Here is an 18,014-nt window from a genome sequence, read left to right on the forward strand (position 1 = left end):
CAAGTCTTATTTGTCGGCACCTATAAGCCCGTGGCGCGTTTTAAATTTTAAAATAAACCTTTTGAGTCTAAAGATTTCGCTGCGATTTTATGATCGTCTGTTTGATATTAACCCTCTTATTTTTATCTCTTAGTTTTTTATCTCTTAGTCGCCTCGTACGATATCTACAACACACATCTCGTTTCTATATACTCGCTATTTTACCATAAAGACCAGTCACCGAGCATTATCGGTAAGTTATTGGGGCCACGGTTTGTTTTACTTACCAGTTATATCCGGATATTTCTGCTTCTACCCGCTTTAGTCTTATTAAAATATGGGAATTTTATTCATAGATGCCATAAATACAATGTAGCAATTTTTGAAATAAATGCGCTGTGTTGTTAAGGTAAGAAAACTCAAAATGTTTTTAAAATATTCCTTAAACATGAATTCTACTATATATTATATATATATATATTGGTTATATACATTACATATCTATATAATCAGTACTTATAACCTATGTCTACCTATGTCTCTCATCTAAGCGTTTTCTTTGTTCCTTAAGCACGGTCATTAAGCATCCAGGGCCCGCTTTTTTACTTTTTCTTCTTCATTTCGTATGATCTAATAGTTATTCCATAACACTTTTTTCTTCGTTTTAAAATATGATTGGGATAGTTGAAATAAAATAATACAATATCCATAGCGCATTTAAAATACCCACAACGCCATCTAGTGTTTTCATTACAAAGGTTTTTTAGCATTTCAATTTTGATCGGCTGAGCTGACCGTGGCACTAATTGCAGGTAGCATTTAGCGCCACCTGTAATAGAATACAGGTTTTTCGCAAATCCCACGGGAATAATAGTTTTTTCCGAGATGAATGGTATCCTATGCCCTTCTCTATACTCTTAATTATACATATGCAAAATTTCAAGAAGACTGGTAGAGTAGATAACGCGTGAAGAGGTAACAAAAAAATTACTTTCGCATTTATATTAGGATTAGGATTGGTCATTTAATATTATGGGATAGAACTTGTACTCACATGGCCTGCACTTGTAGGCGACTTCCACGAACTTCCTCGTGTTAGGGCAGGGGTCCACTAGCCCTGATTTAGGCTTCGTGCTAAACTTACACTGCGGCTTCTTCTGACACGCCTCCACTACTGTTTGCAGAAGGGAGTACTGTGGACAAGGACAAATAAATAATATTAATAAACTTTAACTTTAAAAATCTTTTTAATACATTCGTTTTTATTTAGCTTCACGTGTCCCGTGTGTCCCATGTTTGTCTGTCTGTAATAAAATCTTGCAAGTTAAATTTCACTTACTTCCCTAAGTCTACATCACTTTATAAGCGTGACATGATGGTGCACCGACGATCGACTGGCGACAAGGGAACTCCTCAAAGGTTTACTGCATTGACATGATTGTTTTTCACACATGGAATAAAAAGACTTGTTAAGTTTAACTTGATAACAGTAGTAGACAACAATAGCATTCCCAAGGAGGGTCCCTTGTTCCTTGATAATACTATTTCGAGGTGCAACTAATGCAATAACTTTCGACGTTTTAGTTCAATGCGGTGGAAAAATCGAAAAACTAAAATTTATCATTCAAGCCGATTCGCCTTCTAATAGCTGAACTGTCGCTGATATCGGCGAATACCATAATAAATCTTAACTTAGATTCCAAGACTGAATTTTTAAAACGTTGGAATATAACGTCTCAGTCAGTAAGTCTTGCAGTGAATAATACCTTTATAATAGATAAGGGTATACTTTTCTCTCATATCCTCGCGTATTTTCGATTTCATAAATTCAAACATTAAAAATAAATTCTTAATTTTATTCTTTTCAAATGCCATATGCATGATGATACGTCAAAAGAAATCCCTCGCATATGAGCTAATGCTCAATCATTAGCTCATATGCGAGGTATTTCTGGACGATCAATATTTTTGAGATTAATTTTTAAGAACTATCATCCATGGTGTTAGTTCTACTGCAACGTAAAATACCTGGCAAAAGACCTCCTGGCCACTCTGGATGAAAGTGGTTTGATGACAAAGGATTGGACCGGACTTAGATACAAACAACTGAAAATAGCGGCCCAAAGCCGCGAGGGTTTCCGTATGCTGACCTCCAAACCTCAATTCGAAGATGGCACCCCATGATGACGATGAAAACATCCAAGGCATGTCGATCTATCAATGACATCTAGCCACAGATCTTGATACGATATCTGATAGATGTACGTGTACGCGAATGGATAATCTGTGTGCATTGTAATAATAATTGCATGGCTATCGATTAAATTCTGATCGCATCTGGATATGTGAGATTAAAATTGATGTCTGATTATTATTTAGAGTATGTCAATCAGTATGATCTGTGTTGATATTTTGAGAAAAATATTTTTTACTGTTGGTAATTTTCATATGTACATTAAGTAATAGCTACTTCTGTGAATATGTGACGTGTGGTTCCGCCCTGGAACTGGACCACTCTATATCCTCTCAAGGGTGGCATACGACGCGAAGGAAAAACATAATCTTGGCAACTTATAGATAATAACCAATTTTCAAGGAGAGAAAACGTCAAATAGCAGGTTTTCAAATCACAACTAAATTTTCAACAACGTAAGGTTCATTTTGTTAAGCTGACACCGGATGGCATCACAGCCATAAAAACGTGAAGATAAGAGAGAGAGAGAAAGTAGAGAGTGTGAATATAACAAATTATTAAGATATGCTGATAGCGGTACACCTAGCACACGCCAGGAGGCCATCTCGTGGTATCATCAACACTGACCTGCATAGTGTTGGGCCAGAGGCAGTCCTCTCCCACCACCTCCACGTCCACCCCTCGCGACGCCTGCGCAATGCAGCTCCGACCTTCACCAGTAGCCTTCCCGTACTGAGCCACTTGGATGCTGATAGCAGTGCCCCTAGGACATGCCAGGGAGACCATCTCATCATCGCAGGATGCGCGCTGCATCATCTTCAGGGTGCCAAGGAGAAGAGCTGTAAAGAAATTGTGTCTGAGTAATTGTTTTTTTTTTTCTGGGTAAAGATTGGGCGTTACTAGAAATAAGTTAGTCCATCAACATCATCAAGATATACGGTTGGTTTACAGTTGTATGAATCAAGTAGGTATTCTAATTCCAATGAATGCGTTCCCATTATTAAAACTTTCTTATGATCTGGTCAATATCACAAATTGCCTGACGACACGTCTAAAAGCATATTTTACTACTCTTGTGCGAAATTGTGAGGAATACACTACAGGAATACTAATGTACACTCTTTATGACATAGAAAATGTAATCTTGACGTGTCATTTGAAAGATATATTTGAAAAATCGATGATGATGCAATATCCATAAATTTTTCAATATATTTAAATGAAAAGAACCGTGACTACCATAGCCGTTTAGTAAGCCACGTAAGTAATATAGTTACTACTTTAGGCAGTCATGGCTATAGTGGAGGTCTATACCTAGCCTGTACATTTGCTAACAGCATGATAGCGTGATGATAAATTAATATAAATGCATATAAATTTCATATTTAAGCGTATTATCGCTTCCCCCGGACATTCCACATGAGATATCAGCAGAAAACTTAACAAAACAAACAAACGAGCGAGTTTATCTTAAAAAATCCCCTCCCAGCTTACACGCCATCCATTGCTCGCTATCTACTTCTATCCCACACTGAGCCATCAATTTTCCGTTTTTAAGGGGCTTGCACATGGAACGGTGAATAATTTATACTGTTAACTTCCAATAAATATTTAAAATTATTTTAAATATTCAATTATTTAACACAACTTCAAATAAATTTATAATCGTAATTATTTCGTTGTTACGAGTATTAATGAATGTAAAATAATTATTATGTCATTACAATTATAATTTGTACTTGTTTATAATAAATAAAAAAAGGCATTAAAATAACTTAGCAAGTTCAAATTGATATACTTTAAAATCCCAAACGTGAGTTTTTTTTAATCCAAATTTAAGAGTTAAAAATTTTGTGCATTTATTAACAAAATAAAATCTTAACAACAAAAATGAAGTTTAAAAAATAAAATACGAACGTGTCGTTTTTGGAAGAGATCAGTGGAAGCCTCACAAAATATATAATAACAAAATATCACTTATCCCTTTTCGTGCAGTCCGGTAAAAAGGCCAGCCGAAGAACTTAACTTTATTCCTGTTGCGCGTATCCCTAATTCCCGACCATCATGTCACATTATGCCATCCCCTTTATCCCATCCCCCGGGAACTACGAACACCTTTTATTCGTATTATCTGCGTGCTATTGTTTCAGACGATTTCCCTTATGACGTCATCTGCGTCAGATGTGACGGCCTGTCCTTTGTCTCCTTGCTATTGTTGCTTGAGAAAAACATGTGTTTGTACTTGATACTTTCTATTATATCGTCATAAGTAATTTCTCTCTTATTTCCGTGTTGCTTCCTAAGTCGATGAGCGTCGGAGTCCTACGTTTTCGTCTTCACTTCGCACGTGGTCGTTGTCATCCCTAGTTATCAGACCATTGGCAAGCATATCATCCTTGACGACATAAAGCCAGTATTTCATGGGTTTGACCCTTCTACCAGGGTCAGGCGGGAGCGGAATAGCCAGACCTTTGTTCTTTAAGTAAATTGCCGGTCTACACAAGACGTTCGGATATAGTCACTTAGTCACAATAGTAATACAACTGAACTTTATTGTTCTCTCTCTTTCTCGCGAAATCCCGAGGTCTATGTGAAAAATATGTTTTAACTTAACTTTTTGTATATTCCTTAGTCGCCTGGTACTTTCACGGTCATATTCCGGGGCGGGGTCACATGGCATCTTTTAAATTTAAGTCATACTAAATTCTAATTCAGCGCAATTATTCATGAAATACCTCTCATAGATTGACATGTCATGAAATTAACATATTAGAAACAAACACACTTAATACATACATTCGTGTGGCCTTTTAAATTTTAACTTTCAAATACAAGTTTTAATATACCTATTTTACAAATTTTCTCCATTCAATTTATAGACAACATCGAGTAATATAAAATCAAAGTATCTATTCATTTAAAAATTTAGTTATTTACTAGTAGTTATTTTATATACTTGCCATTCTCTCCATAATTATTAAATATAAATATTATTGCAAATCGTAATAATATTATAACATCAAACACGTTAATAAGTCTAAGTAATTAATCACACCTAAAACATCCAATACCTATACAATTTGGAGGGAAATTCCTATAATTAATACTAAGGCCATGAGATCATTTACTTAATTAATTCAATTACAGCAATGAGAATTCTGGGAATATAGCGGGAATATTTACAAGGTTGATTTCGGCTTTCATGTCGCCCCTCGAATTAACACGACATTGCGTCTCATTGACTGATGGAGTTTTTATCAGATTCCCGCCGCGGGGTTGTGATGAAAAGGAAATGGGAATTTTGACAATTGATTGAAGTTTTGACCACAAAGATGCTGTTTTGTTCGATCCCAATAAGATTTTTCTAATGTAACCAAAAATGTTGGATCTTTATAACATTTTATTTCACTAGCTGGGACTGGTCAGATACGTGAAGTGATGACGTTTACAACTTAAAACAAATCAGGCAAAGGCTAATCGATGCTGATTCGATTTCTTCTCTTCCACAATAATTATGTAGATAACTTAATTTCACTGTTTGAAGAGTCTACTTTTCTCCCTCTTATTTTATATACTTAAATACAGACCAAATATTTATTTTCTAATCTAATATGTTATTATCTACTATTTACAATTCAATTTTCAACAATTCTGAAACATGAAAAACTAAAATTATGTACAGAAAATCTGCAAATTTAGTTTAATACCTTCGATTTTCATTTTAATAATTTTTTCGTACCTAAAATACGAAAAAATATTGTAAAAGTTTTGAGTTAATATTTTTTTTACCATAACAATAAAAATAAAAGTCACTTTTCAACAACGAACATATTTTTAAATTTTGGCTTCAATACGGCAATTGAGCAACATAAAATGGTCGTGGTCATGTCAAAATGGTTCGAAAGATTTTAATGGTTCCCACTAAATTACCGCTCTGCTGAAACTTTTCCTGGGCCCAATGTAAAAACTTATTGCCACGGTCCCAATCAAAATAATGAACCTTATGCCTTTGACATTAAATGCCAATTCCGCTTGACGGTTCCAAATTTAAATTGAAATATTTTATTACAAACATTTTTCGCGACAATGGCTCCAATGTACATTTTATTGTCTGACTGACTATGAATATTGTATATTTCCTACTATACTTTGAATAATCCTGGTGCAATGGATATTGCCGATATATAAGCTGACACTATTAATTAAGTGCAATTAACTATACTGTCTGACATGTTTCTGAGTAGATGTTATTATGTAGTAAGCACATAATATGATAGATACATATCGATAGATCATAAAATTAATATTTGATTTATTTCTACAACATTATATGCTTATTTAAATATTATACGCATATTCTTTTAGCATTTTCGAATTATGCCAAAAATAAATCACATCTATTTACAGTAAACATTTTTTTGATATTATTAAAATAGATTGAGTTAGTGTAAATATAATTCGATTAAATTTGAATTGAAATGTAAAAACAGATTTACATTTTAATTTGTAAACATTTCAAATAAAATGAAAAAAAATCAGATACGTCTTGTATTATATTTGGTTAATTTTAGTTTATGATTAAATAAAACTGTTCATTGATTATGTATTTCATAAACCGACCTAATGAATATTTCATAAGACCGCCGTCTTATATCCCGATGAAAAATGGAAACGTGTAATAAATTTCATTTTATTTAATGGACGGCTTAGGAAATATGAGAGTAACAGTTTATTTACGTAATTCGGGGGGAACCTGACGCCTCCATAAGCATGGACCACCAAACAAAATTATGATTTCTAAGAGTACGTTACTACCTGAATTAAAAAGTTTGTGTGACAAATAAAAAAAGAACCCCGAATTTCAATATTCATTTCGCAAGAACTTTTGAACGGCTGAACCGATTTTCATGAAACATGGCTAAGAACACTTGGTATAAAATTATCTATGAGACAAAAAAAAACTAAACGAAAATCGATTCATCCGTTTGGGAGCAACACACGTTAAACTTATAACACCCCTCTTTTTGCGTCGGCGATTAACAATATCTTTCGTTGCACGTTTTGTACTTGTGTATTCTCGGATGAAATTAAAGAGCAACCAAAATGTATTTAATTCGTAAAGTGAATTTTGGTTGAAAGTTAACTTACATTTATTTAAAAATATATATTGTTATTTTGTAATATTGTTTCATGGCTAGTTATAAAAGGTTAAAGTATATTATGCTCAATATTTTCAAAATGGTATAGACCTGCGTTATATCCACATATAGTAGCTAGTTTTCGAGTGTCAAGTCAATTTCTAACACTGGTGTCAGATTTTCAAAGTCAAGTCACCTAAAGGCATCTGATATGATTTTCTCTACTGTTTAGTCGCACAAACATGTTTTTCTTAAAAAACCGCATGTCACCTTAACATTTTACAGAGAGATCGGATTTCGATGCGTGTTCACTAGAGTGGGATTTTCCTAAGCCTACTATGACATTATGTTTGCGGCAAATATTTTTTCCGTGTAGTGTGGGCACCCTCGTCGCTTGCTTGTCAGCCCAATATGTTAGGTTAAACCTTGATGGACGACCCAACCTATCGGATATTGCTATTTATCGCCGAGATTTATAGATTTACTTTGTTTATAGAATATTGAGTTTGATTGCAATGAAACTATAAGAACAAAAATATTGTAAAACAGTATAAGGTCAAAAACTTCCCTTGAAATTTCTTTAACTAATTTTTTTAACATGCCTGAGAGATCGGGACCTCCGAATTATGAAGATTAGGCGGTGATTTTACGACGGGCCTGATGTCAAATTGCTTTGGCTTCAGATCTATGTATGATGATTAAATTAGCCATATAATTCTATAAATAGTCTCTATATAACGTTGAAACACTTAAACTATGAAACTAATGATACTTAAAGCCTCTCCATTATTCCGGTACACACGATCGGTACCTACCGGTACTCGGTACCAAAATAACCTCTTTATGTTTACCCGCCACATAAGAGTGGGACACAATAGCGAATGCCCGGGTCATCCATATAAAAATAACATGCGACGTGACTCTGCGTTATTATGCTACACAATAGTGGCATGGAAATTTCAAATTTAGAACAGTTTTTTTTTCTATTCGAACTGGCTGAAATATTTTTATGACAAATCAGTAAACATACTTACTTTGAGTGTTTAAATATCTATGCATTATAATAGTTTAATCAATTAGTTAAGTAATTTCCGAGATATCATGAAATGTTTCGGTGAAATGTTCATCCTCACCTTTCCTATTTTTTCTTCTTTCATATATCTTTATACACATAAATATTCCAGGATACAATAAAAACAAGTACACTGGTCCTACAAGTCCTACTTATTTCAAAAGAAAGGACACATTTCCAGTGGACCCGTGCGAGGAACTTTCTTTACCAACAGCCTATACACGTCCTTAGTGCTCAACGTTAATTGATGAATTTCACATAACCACAGACAAAGAGGTCGCGCGTGTACTCACAGGCCTCGCCCTCCCGTATATTAATTAAAAACGTGACAACTGCGAATTTGGCCCTTCCATGTTGTGACGGAGCTCGCTATACTGGGCCGGCTCGTAATGTGTGGAGTTTAAAAGGATTCAAATGTTTCTGTGGTAGTAAGTACTATTACAGTACAGTCAACAGCATATCAACCCACTCGAAATAATTGAAAATTATCCCCTATTACCGCGACATAAAGTTCTATACGGGTTTGTTTGACACGCGGTTGACAGCACCTATAAAAATGATTGCAAATTCGCATCTATTAGCAAGACAAAAAGAAGAATTTGGCATGCTATTGACTGTATGCAAATATACTTAGGCTGTGTCCAACACCACCGACAAAACTCGGGCGCATTGCCAATAAGAAAATTGTGTAGGAACAAATCACACAGTTTTAGCCAGCCGTATACTTGTTTACATTCCTGTTGGTATATAAAAATGCCTTGTATTATATATCTAACATAATTGTAATGTATTAAGTGTAATAAACAACGATAGCTATGTGCTAAGTAAGTATAAATATTTTAAATGCATCGTTAAGGTGATTAAATAACATTGAAGGTCTAATACGGACAACTTTGGATTTCGGTGTAAAATACCGAATTAATCAAGACAAATTAAGACCTTGTATTTCAGGGGCCGAAATTTGTTACTGCAGGAGCAGAACTCAAGCCATCGAAATAATAATCTTCGAGAAACAGTCGTATAAAAATCTAAATTTAGCAAAACGTTCGAAAACTTATATAAAAAATATCTGCAACTCCTAGAGAAAAAGAAAATATTGACAAGAATACTTCGATAATACGGTGTTCTTAAAAAATAGAACGAGGTACACGAGCATTACCTACCTTTCTGCTAGAATGGAAGTCGAGATCGCATCGGAAATAGAATCATTCGATACAAAATGAAACTCGACGCGACTGAACACTTTTGCGCTTCTCCTTTGTTTAACATTTTATTTTAAGACCTAGAAAAATCATGCTGCAGTGTAAGTGTGCTCTATCATATTTTTCTATTTCACCTTGTTTACTCTGTGGAAGGAACAAGGATTTTATTTTGTATTGTTGCACCTTGAATTGTCCACGTTTCTATGAATTTCTATATGATAAACGTGATTACTTGTGTATTTTACTAACAAGTATACTATATGTACATAATGAAATTGGATTAAAATACGTTACAGCCCGAATGCGTCAGCAGGTTTTATGCTCACCTGTAACGATGATTGTGTGGACTTGTATGTATATATGCATGCATAAGTGTGCCCAGTGTGACACATATCATATAGATCCATACAATACAATAACTGACCACTTGTAACTGATACACACTTTTGTAAACATCCTACACAAAAATACACAGTCTGAACTGGCCTGATAATGTAAATTTATATAGTTATTGTTGTATAAGTATTATTCTGATTTAACAGTAAATATGATATAATAATATTTCTTATTTAAATTTGTATAGTAACCATTTATTTATTTTTATGTGAACTTTATTGCAAAAAATACAAATTGTACAATTTGTGTTGTTATTAAAAAGATTATCTAATTTTCATCTTAATAAAAAAGGCAGTATTTAATAATTGCCTGCATTTGCATTCTTATTAAGTTTTCTGAAGTATCAAAATAAAGTACTTACCGACTATATACTTTCCTTCAGAACTGGAAAAGACATTGCATTACAATATAAAGCTCAGTTAATTTACTCAGATTCCTCAGAAGCTATAGAGAATTTGAGTGCATATTATCAAACTTTATGTAAATCACTATTAAACAAAAGTGGCACAGTCTGTGGCAGAACAGGACCACTCCTCCCGCGAATGTCGTATGAGGCGACTAAAGGATGTATTGAAGAAAAGTTTTAAGATAAAAATATATGGCTGTGAAAACAATTTAATATGATATGAAGGAAACACTTACCGAACAAAAAGGTCGCAAATCTACATCTTGGTGAATACCCAACTTTTTCCAACTATCGATCTCGGCATTTAAAAGGGTCTCCGGAAAGAAATCTTTGCAAACAATCTACCTAAAAACTTTTAATATTGGTCCATTATCAATACCCTGTGGCGTATTTAGGACCGATGTTAAAGCATTGTTTAAATAATCCACTTTATATCCTGAATTCGTCCCTGGACGCGAATACGCTGTTTTGCAAATAAGGTTGATTAATGAACGCGCTCATGTGGTTGGAGTTCGGCCCTGTCCTGATAGGTGTGGTGTCCCAAGTGGGTATCTGTTTGATATATAAAAGGGTTATGTCTGTGCCCTTTTGAATTGTACTACAGGTCGCATGGAAAAACGAATGATTTTCGATCTTCGTTCGATTCGCGTAAATACGCGTAGGTATGGAATTAGAACTGTGATTGTTGTGCATAGTTCAAGACGTTTTCCTGGTTCCAGATATCTATAATTGGTCTTCAAGTTCAGTTCAAAAATGCGTTCAGGGCGATTTTAGGCCTCCCACGCTTCTACGTAGCGCATGAGAGATGTTGCAAACGCGCATGTGGACTGCTTCCACGCACCTTGCGCAGGCGAGCCGCGTCCCTGGTGCGCTGGGTGCGGGACAGCTCCAACACCATACTGGCCATGATTGCTGGGAGAACGGACTGTATCTACATTGATGTGATAGGCACTTATTATGATGCAAAGCGAAGAGGCAATTATAATTAATATATATTATAATTTAATTGAATAATGTAATCTGATGCTATTTTAATTTATTTAGTTTTTCTGACATGTTTCAATTATATATTATTTATAAATGTAAATTATATGTTTCACGGTGGCAGCACGTTGGATTAACTTTTTTAATACATCAACTGAATCTAATTGCCACTGCTACTCACGTCTGCGGCATCTAAATCTAAATGTCATTTTTTCCTTCCTGAAAATTTTCTCAGTTATACTCACATTTATTTAAAAAAATAAGCCTTACCTACTTAAATAAATAAAATCTTTAACCTAACTCTTACAATAAAACTGAAACCTCAACTTTTAAAAATAAAATTCAGAGCGATAGCAAAAATCTAGCCATAAAAATATTCTTTGATCAATTTAAAAATACCTTCCCCGCGTTTGATTTTATAGCGTTTTCTATGAACGTTGAACAAGAAAAGTTTAATTAAGTCTGTTAAATGCAATGTTTAATATCTATTGGGTTTCCCCATCAAAGTTCAGCTTCTTCCTTGAGAGCAGAAACAATAACCGTTGCGTTTCTCTTTACCGTTTATTTGAACATTATGCAGTCGATAAAATGTATAACGTCTCGTGCCGTGAGAAGATGGTACGATTTTACCACTTATCCTACTAATATTATAAATATATACTTATAAGTTTTTATTTCATAAAAAACAATGAAATAAAATCTACAGAAATAAGTAATACTATAAGTTTTATATTTACATGGTGGACATGTCTCCTAACCAACCAGTGGGACAATCAATCATACAGTCAGTCCACCAAAATTCATCGTAATACCACCACATAGGACTATTGTTAGCATCCGTGCAGTTTGTTCCGTGCATTATCATTCTAGTCTCGGAGCATACAATTTACAGTTTTCTATGACAAGTTTTCCTGATTCACTCTGAAAAATGTTTGCTTTAAAAGACAATATATATTTTGTTCTCGCGAACCGAATACGCCTAGTAGGCACTCTATTTCTAGAAAATAAAATCTTTTTAAAGATTTGAACAATCCAGTAACACGATTCAGAGAAAATAGTCATTGATTTAAAAAATAAATATTTAACACTTATAGTGATAGCGATTTTTTTAGCTTTTACCGCATCTGTGTGGTTTAATAAATGGCAAATTTAGTAACATTTGTAAATTGTACGATAATACATTAATAAACCGCAAGAGGCATTGACCTCGACAGCAACACTAAAATATATTTTTTATGAAAAATAATAACACACACATATGAAAAACTAATAAAAATTCAAAAATTCTATTCATAGATTTAGAAATCATATGCTACGCCGGATCTGCTACGGCGTAGCATTAACATGCAGGTCTCGTAGCACCGGGTTCGCTACGCCGATCCTGTCGCCTGATTCTACCTAACATTATACTCTTTGATGGAATAGATAAACAATGGAGAACTTGCAAACTCACCGCGCGTGTTTATTCTAAGGCCTGCTCACACACATAATAAAATTTTGGTTGTACTGCAGGCCGCAGAAGCAGAGGTTTATTACGATCTGGTGCATGTCAAGTGAACTCTATATGGCGGTAATAAAGGCTAATTTGCAATGATTGTATGTATTTTGAAATACTGTTTGTTTACTGTGACTCAGTATTTTGTTACTTTAAATACCTTTAGTAATATCGGAATTAGCTATTATTTAAATAAAATTTATTTAATTTTGCTTAGGCTATATAATGTATATATTAAACGTTAATTTTGTGGTTTTAATAAGAAATTACTGCAGGTATATTACTAATTAGCTTAATCATAATTATTAAGCATAACCATATTATGTTCAAAATACAATTATATTGTAACATTATATCCTGGAATACGACTAGGTTAACAGGCATTACTCTTGTTAATTAAAATAAACTGGAGTTGTGGTGTTACCATGCTAAATTACTTTTTGTGTTGCTAGAATTCCTTGACTTTGTTCATTGCTCTCTTAAACTAAAGGTGTTTTTTGATAATTCCGTTATTTCAAAGGTATTCTGTGGATCTACTTAGAGTGGGTTACACCAGTCTACTTAGACGTTAACTTTAACCGGCTTTATATATGATGAAAAATATTGATAGAACATTGGGTATAACGTCTTTAAAAACTTGATCATAAGTAGGTATATTCACGATAATATATAAATGCCTAGTCATGTATTAATCAATGCTCTCATTCAATATAAAAAAAGCTGCTGACATTTTTTTATCAAAAATATAAACAGCCATAAACAACGTGGCAAAAAAAGAAAATATTTTATATTTATTTTCGAAACATTTCATCTCGACTTTGAAATTCAATTTGGAAAATGAACTTTTTTCAATTAACATCGCATAAGGAAGCTAAATACTTTTATATAATGTTCCCGGTGTTTCAAAATACTTATTTGGTTTCGAGACAAATTACTTCGTAGAATATTTTATTCAACAATGTGAAAATTTCAAATAAATTCCATACAATTGATTAATCAGTAATAAAATCAACAAAGTCTAACCAATGTAAATACTTATTACGTATCAATGTATACCTAAGCATGTTTGGAGCACGTCGAAATTTATAAAATTTTACCGATTTTTTACACCCAACTAATACAAATTGTTGTTATGCATAATAATAAGTAATTTTGCATCCAAACACAAAGTAAAAATAAATAAATTTGAATAAAAATGCAGTATTACACAAAATGAATTTAAAATAGATCGCGCTGGCCACTTTTTAATCAACTTAAATTTATTATGCAACCAGATACGGAAGGAATGAAAAGTCTCGTAAAATATTCAGAAAACTAGACGTATTTTATTGTCCGAGTTATTATCTTAAAACGTGTGGAATAATGTAAACTATGATGCAAATGCAAATAAGAATGTGGAACTGTTTTTTTTTTTGCTCACAAACAAGCATCGAGCACATCGTAAAATTTACATGCAATTTTAATCTATTATTTAACATACTAATATTACAAATGGGAAAGATAAGTTTCCATTGAATCGGTCTAGTAATATTTGAATACTAGACATAGGTAAAACACAGACTACACACTTCAAAATTAAGAGAGACGGATACCTCACACTCGCCCATACAAAAAGAGAAAACCTGTTTCTACTCCTAAATAATATCCGATCGTAATGATTTTAGTAGGTTATTGATACCATAAAACAAGGTTCTCATTAGATTCAAATTTATATGCACCTGAAAATTATCACTTTGTGATTAACACTCGATCGAAATTAGCCTTTTATATTATTAAAACAAAGTATTAAAAAAAGCGAAACCTATAAACCTAGATTTATACTATATTGAGATGATTGACATCAAAATCAAAGAGATTTGTCATAATTTTATGGATTTAAAATATTTTCTTGGCTAACTTTTAACGTAAAAGAACGCAATTGAAGTCGAAGGCGGCCTCTAATTTTAAAATAGATAATATATAATGGTACGCAACAAAAAAGGCGGAGTACCTACAAACGATATACAATTTTAAGGCTTCGTCACTTATGTGATGAAAAAAGTTTGGTAAAGATATCACAATCCGAATTTAATCATTCACTATAATTGCTTTTATATATCTTCGCTATATTCATGCCACATTCGCTATCTCACATACGGAAAAGTTAGAAATTACACTTTGCTCCCAGTAATGCAGTTTTCTCAATTACATAACTAAAATCTGGTGCTAAACTCGCATAAAAAGTCCATTCGGGTTGACCCCATTTCGTGTTATCATTGTGTGAAATTAAAAGTAGCTAGCATATTATACAGAAAAATGTAATAAAATTTATGAGATTCGTATTAAAGTACTCAACATTACTGGTTCCGACCCACAACCGATATACGTTAGCATGTTCAATATTATCAAAACAAACATGGCCCCTATTGCTTTGTTCATCTGTTTTTATTACAGTTATTACGCAATAGTATTTTTACTATTAATGCTAATATAATTTTAGAGCATTTTTTCACCGAGTTTGATCTGATTTGTTTAGTAGCTACAGTCATCAGTCTCTCATAATCTTGTTATATGTAAATAATACTCATATACGAACCTCAAATGTTTATTCTAGATTTTTTTTATTTATTTATAAACCTTTATTGTTCCAAGTAAAAATATACTTATAAACAAATGGCAAAATAAAGAAATCCGTAAAATTATGTAGAAATATAGAATTATTTATTTGACTAGCACGTCCCACTGTTTGACAAAAGCCTCTCTCAAAAAGAGTGGTTCTTGCCCAGCAGCGGGGTGTAGCTATTCGCGTTATAATAAAAATAAATTATGTATGTAATCAAAATTAATACAAATTTAATACAAACATAATAATTCAGCGAAACTGTTGTGGCTAACGTCCGAAACAAGCCATTATAAGCAATAGTTAGGTCTGCTATTCCCTTTTCACTATCGAATCATTTCGCAGCGAATTTAACGCAGCCTACCAATCACATTGAGGTATGGTTGTCGTCGCGTCACAGTGCCACACTGTGATTGGTTGACCAAATTGCAGCTGGCACTGCCTTCGTGCTGGTCTGTAAGCGAATGAAACAGACGTGGGGAAATAATACAAATACTCAAACCAAACAAAACCGCAAAACACATATGTTTTTAAAACACAATCATACTAAAACATTCTCAAAAACAAGCAAATACGCCTCTATCGAGTCCCGAGCGTATTAAACTTTTACCAAGTACTTGCGACCTCTTTCAAGCTGGAACTCATAAAAGCTCTAAGTGACACAAACCGCAGTCGACCTCAGCGCCCCTAGCGGAGAACTCTACATGTTGCTTTAAAAAGCTATTTTGTAATAGAGTATCTCTACATGACTTTTAAAAGTTTTTAAAATAATTATTTAAGAAGTTAATTTGAAACAGAGCCATCTCTATATGTTGCTTGCACTGCGGGACGGTATACTGCTATAGCAGTTTTAACAATTAAGCCTCCTTTGTGTTTCATTCACTGCTCTTGATCGCCCTGAAAAAATTGAATTATGCCTACTTTATACTTCCAGCTTTCTTGACATTCAGACTTAACCATAGATTTTCTGTTTTTAAAGTACATATTTTTTCTATTGATATAATTACTTCATAAACATATACATTTCATAGTGGCCAGCTTACCTTGATTATTGCAGCCGTACTATAAAGTAAGATCTATCCTATACTAGCTAGACAAGACCGAACAAAATTCGACCTTAAAATCAATGATTCAGAGCTCAAAGTATCTTGACGTTGTAAGTTTGCACGTTCGCCATTTCGATTCAGAGCAAGGTCCCAGGTTAAAAGTACAATGAGTGTTTAAATTACAAACCGATGCATTAATCATATTTTTTGGAATCCGTAAGGATAGACCATGTACGTACACATGGACCAAGTGTTTCTTAAATACCACAACCAAATCCAACAAAAAAAATGTCTAGTAAGGTTAACAAAGGAAATAGCTGGAATGATCTCACACACATGCAGTAGACAAAAGTTAAATAAAGCAGACATTTAAAAATACATTTAGCATACAATTTACTAATTTAACAAAAAATAACACAATCTAGATATAAACTCATGTAATAAACTGTTAGTACAAACTACAATCCGAAGTCAAAAATATAAAAGTAATCTTGTATGTAACCTTCAAAGTATAAGATACAACCATATGTTTACTAATTTAACTAACTATTATTAATAAAGCCATTCTCAAACTGAGTCAATAAAAACATAGCCAATTAATTACAAATCCCATAACATATCCAAACCTCGCACATAACGACGAGTGTTATTAAGTTAACGCCATTAGCCGTGAGTCGAAACCCTCAGTAATTATGTTTGTAATAAATCGTCCACAGACCTATATTATCTGAGTTGCTGCAGGAAGGGCCCGGGAGTAACAGGAAGCCAAATACGAACACGTACATTACTCCATACATCTTCCAAAAAGTCCGTACAGCCAGTGAAGTAACGATAAAAAAGTTTTGAAAAGTTACTGGCACAAAAACTCACTTTAAAAAAGAGTAAACAATGTCATTGACGGATTCCTAATTCGAAAAGTTACAACGCCATCGATGGCATTTTGAAGAGATTTGGCTATCAATTTATATGTCAATTTCGAAATTCGAATGCCCGAGCACGTGACATGTGTCACATGGTGATAACATTGAGCCGCGTGTCAACTCGCGTCGGGGAAGCAGGGGCGTGTGGCCACAATGACTCCGGACGTTCGACTGACGCGGCGAGTTACAAACGCCATACGACTATTGGTCACGACTCAAGCGAGCCCATCAATTTTACTTGACGTTTCAATGAAAACCCTCCCCTTTTTTCCCCAGGAGAGACATTACAAAGTTTTGTCGCTTATAATTAAAAATGTATCGGAGCTTTTCTTACCTACTCAAGTTTCGGCTTAAGATAGAGTTAAATAGTCATTATGTACGAAAGGAGCCATAGGCTGACAAAAGTTTTAATAAACAATTTTAACGCATTAAGTTTTTGGTAAATTATAAAAGTTTGCCGCAAATGCTCACGGACCTCCTAACCTATAAATATATTTGCTTACAGTTTTTATAATTTTCAAATCAAATTACACATGTATTTTAGGCGGTGGTTACGTTTACTCATGTTTGTTTTCAGAGGGTA

General features: G+C 33.6%; 1 protein-coding gene across 1 annotated transcript in view; it reads right to left on the bottom strand.

The window, feature by feature from the left end:
• The window catches only part of LOC128673816 (uncharacterized), a 31,085-nt gene extending 13,495 nt beyond the window's left edge, over window positions 1–17,590 (bottom strand). The window contains exons 1-3 of the mRNA XM_053751935.1: window positions 17,230–17,590; window positions 2,801–3,012; window positions 1,034–1,172 (exon numbers count right to left, since the gene is read on the bottom strand). Of these exons, the coding sequence (XP_053607910.1) occupies window positions 1,034–1,172; window positions 2,801–3,012; window positions 17,230–17,308 (430 nt within the window). The 5' untranslated portion in view covers window positions 17,309–17,590. The remainder of the gene's footprint in view (window positions 1–1,033; window positions 1,173–2,800; window positions 3,013–17,229) is intronic.
• Between the last annotated feature and the right edge of the window lie 424 nt (window positions 17,591–18,014).

The sequence above is a fragment of the Plodia interpunctella genome, chromosome 11, assembly GCF_027563975.2.
Source record: "Plodia interpunctella isolate USDA-ARS_2022_Savannah chromosome 11, ilPloInte3.2, whole genome shotgun sequence".
NCBI lineage: Eukaryota > Metazoa > Arthropoda > Insecta > Lepidoptera > Pyralidae > Plodia > Plodia interpunctella.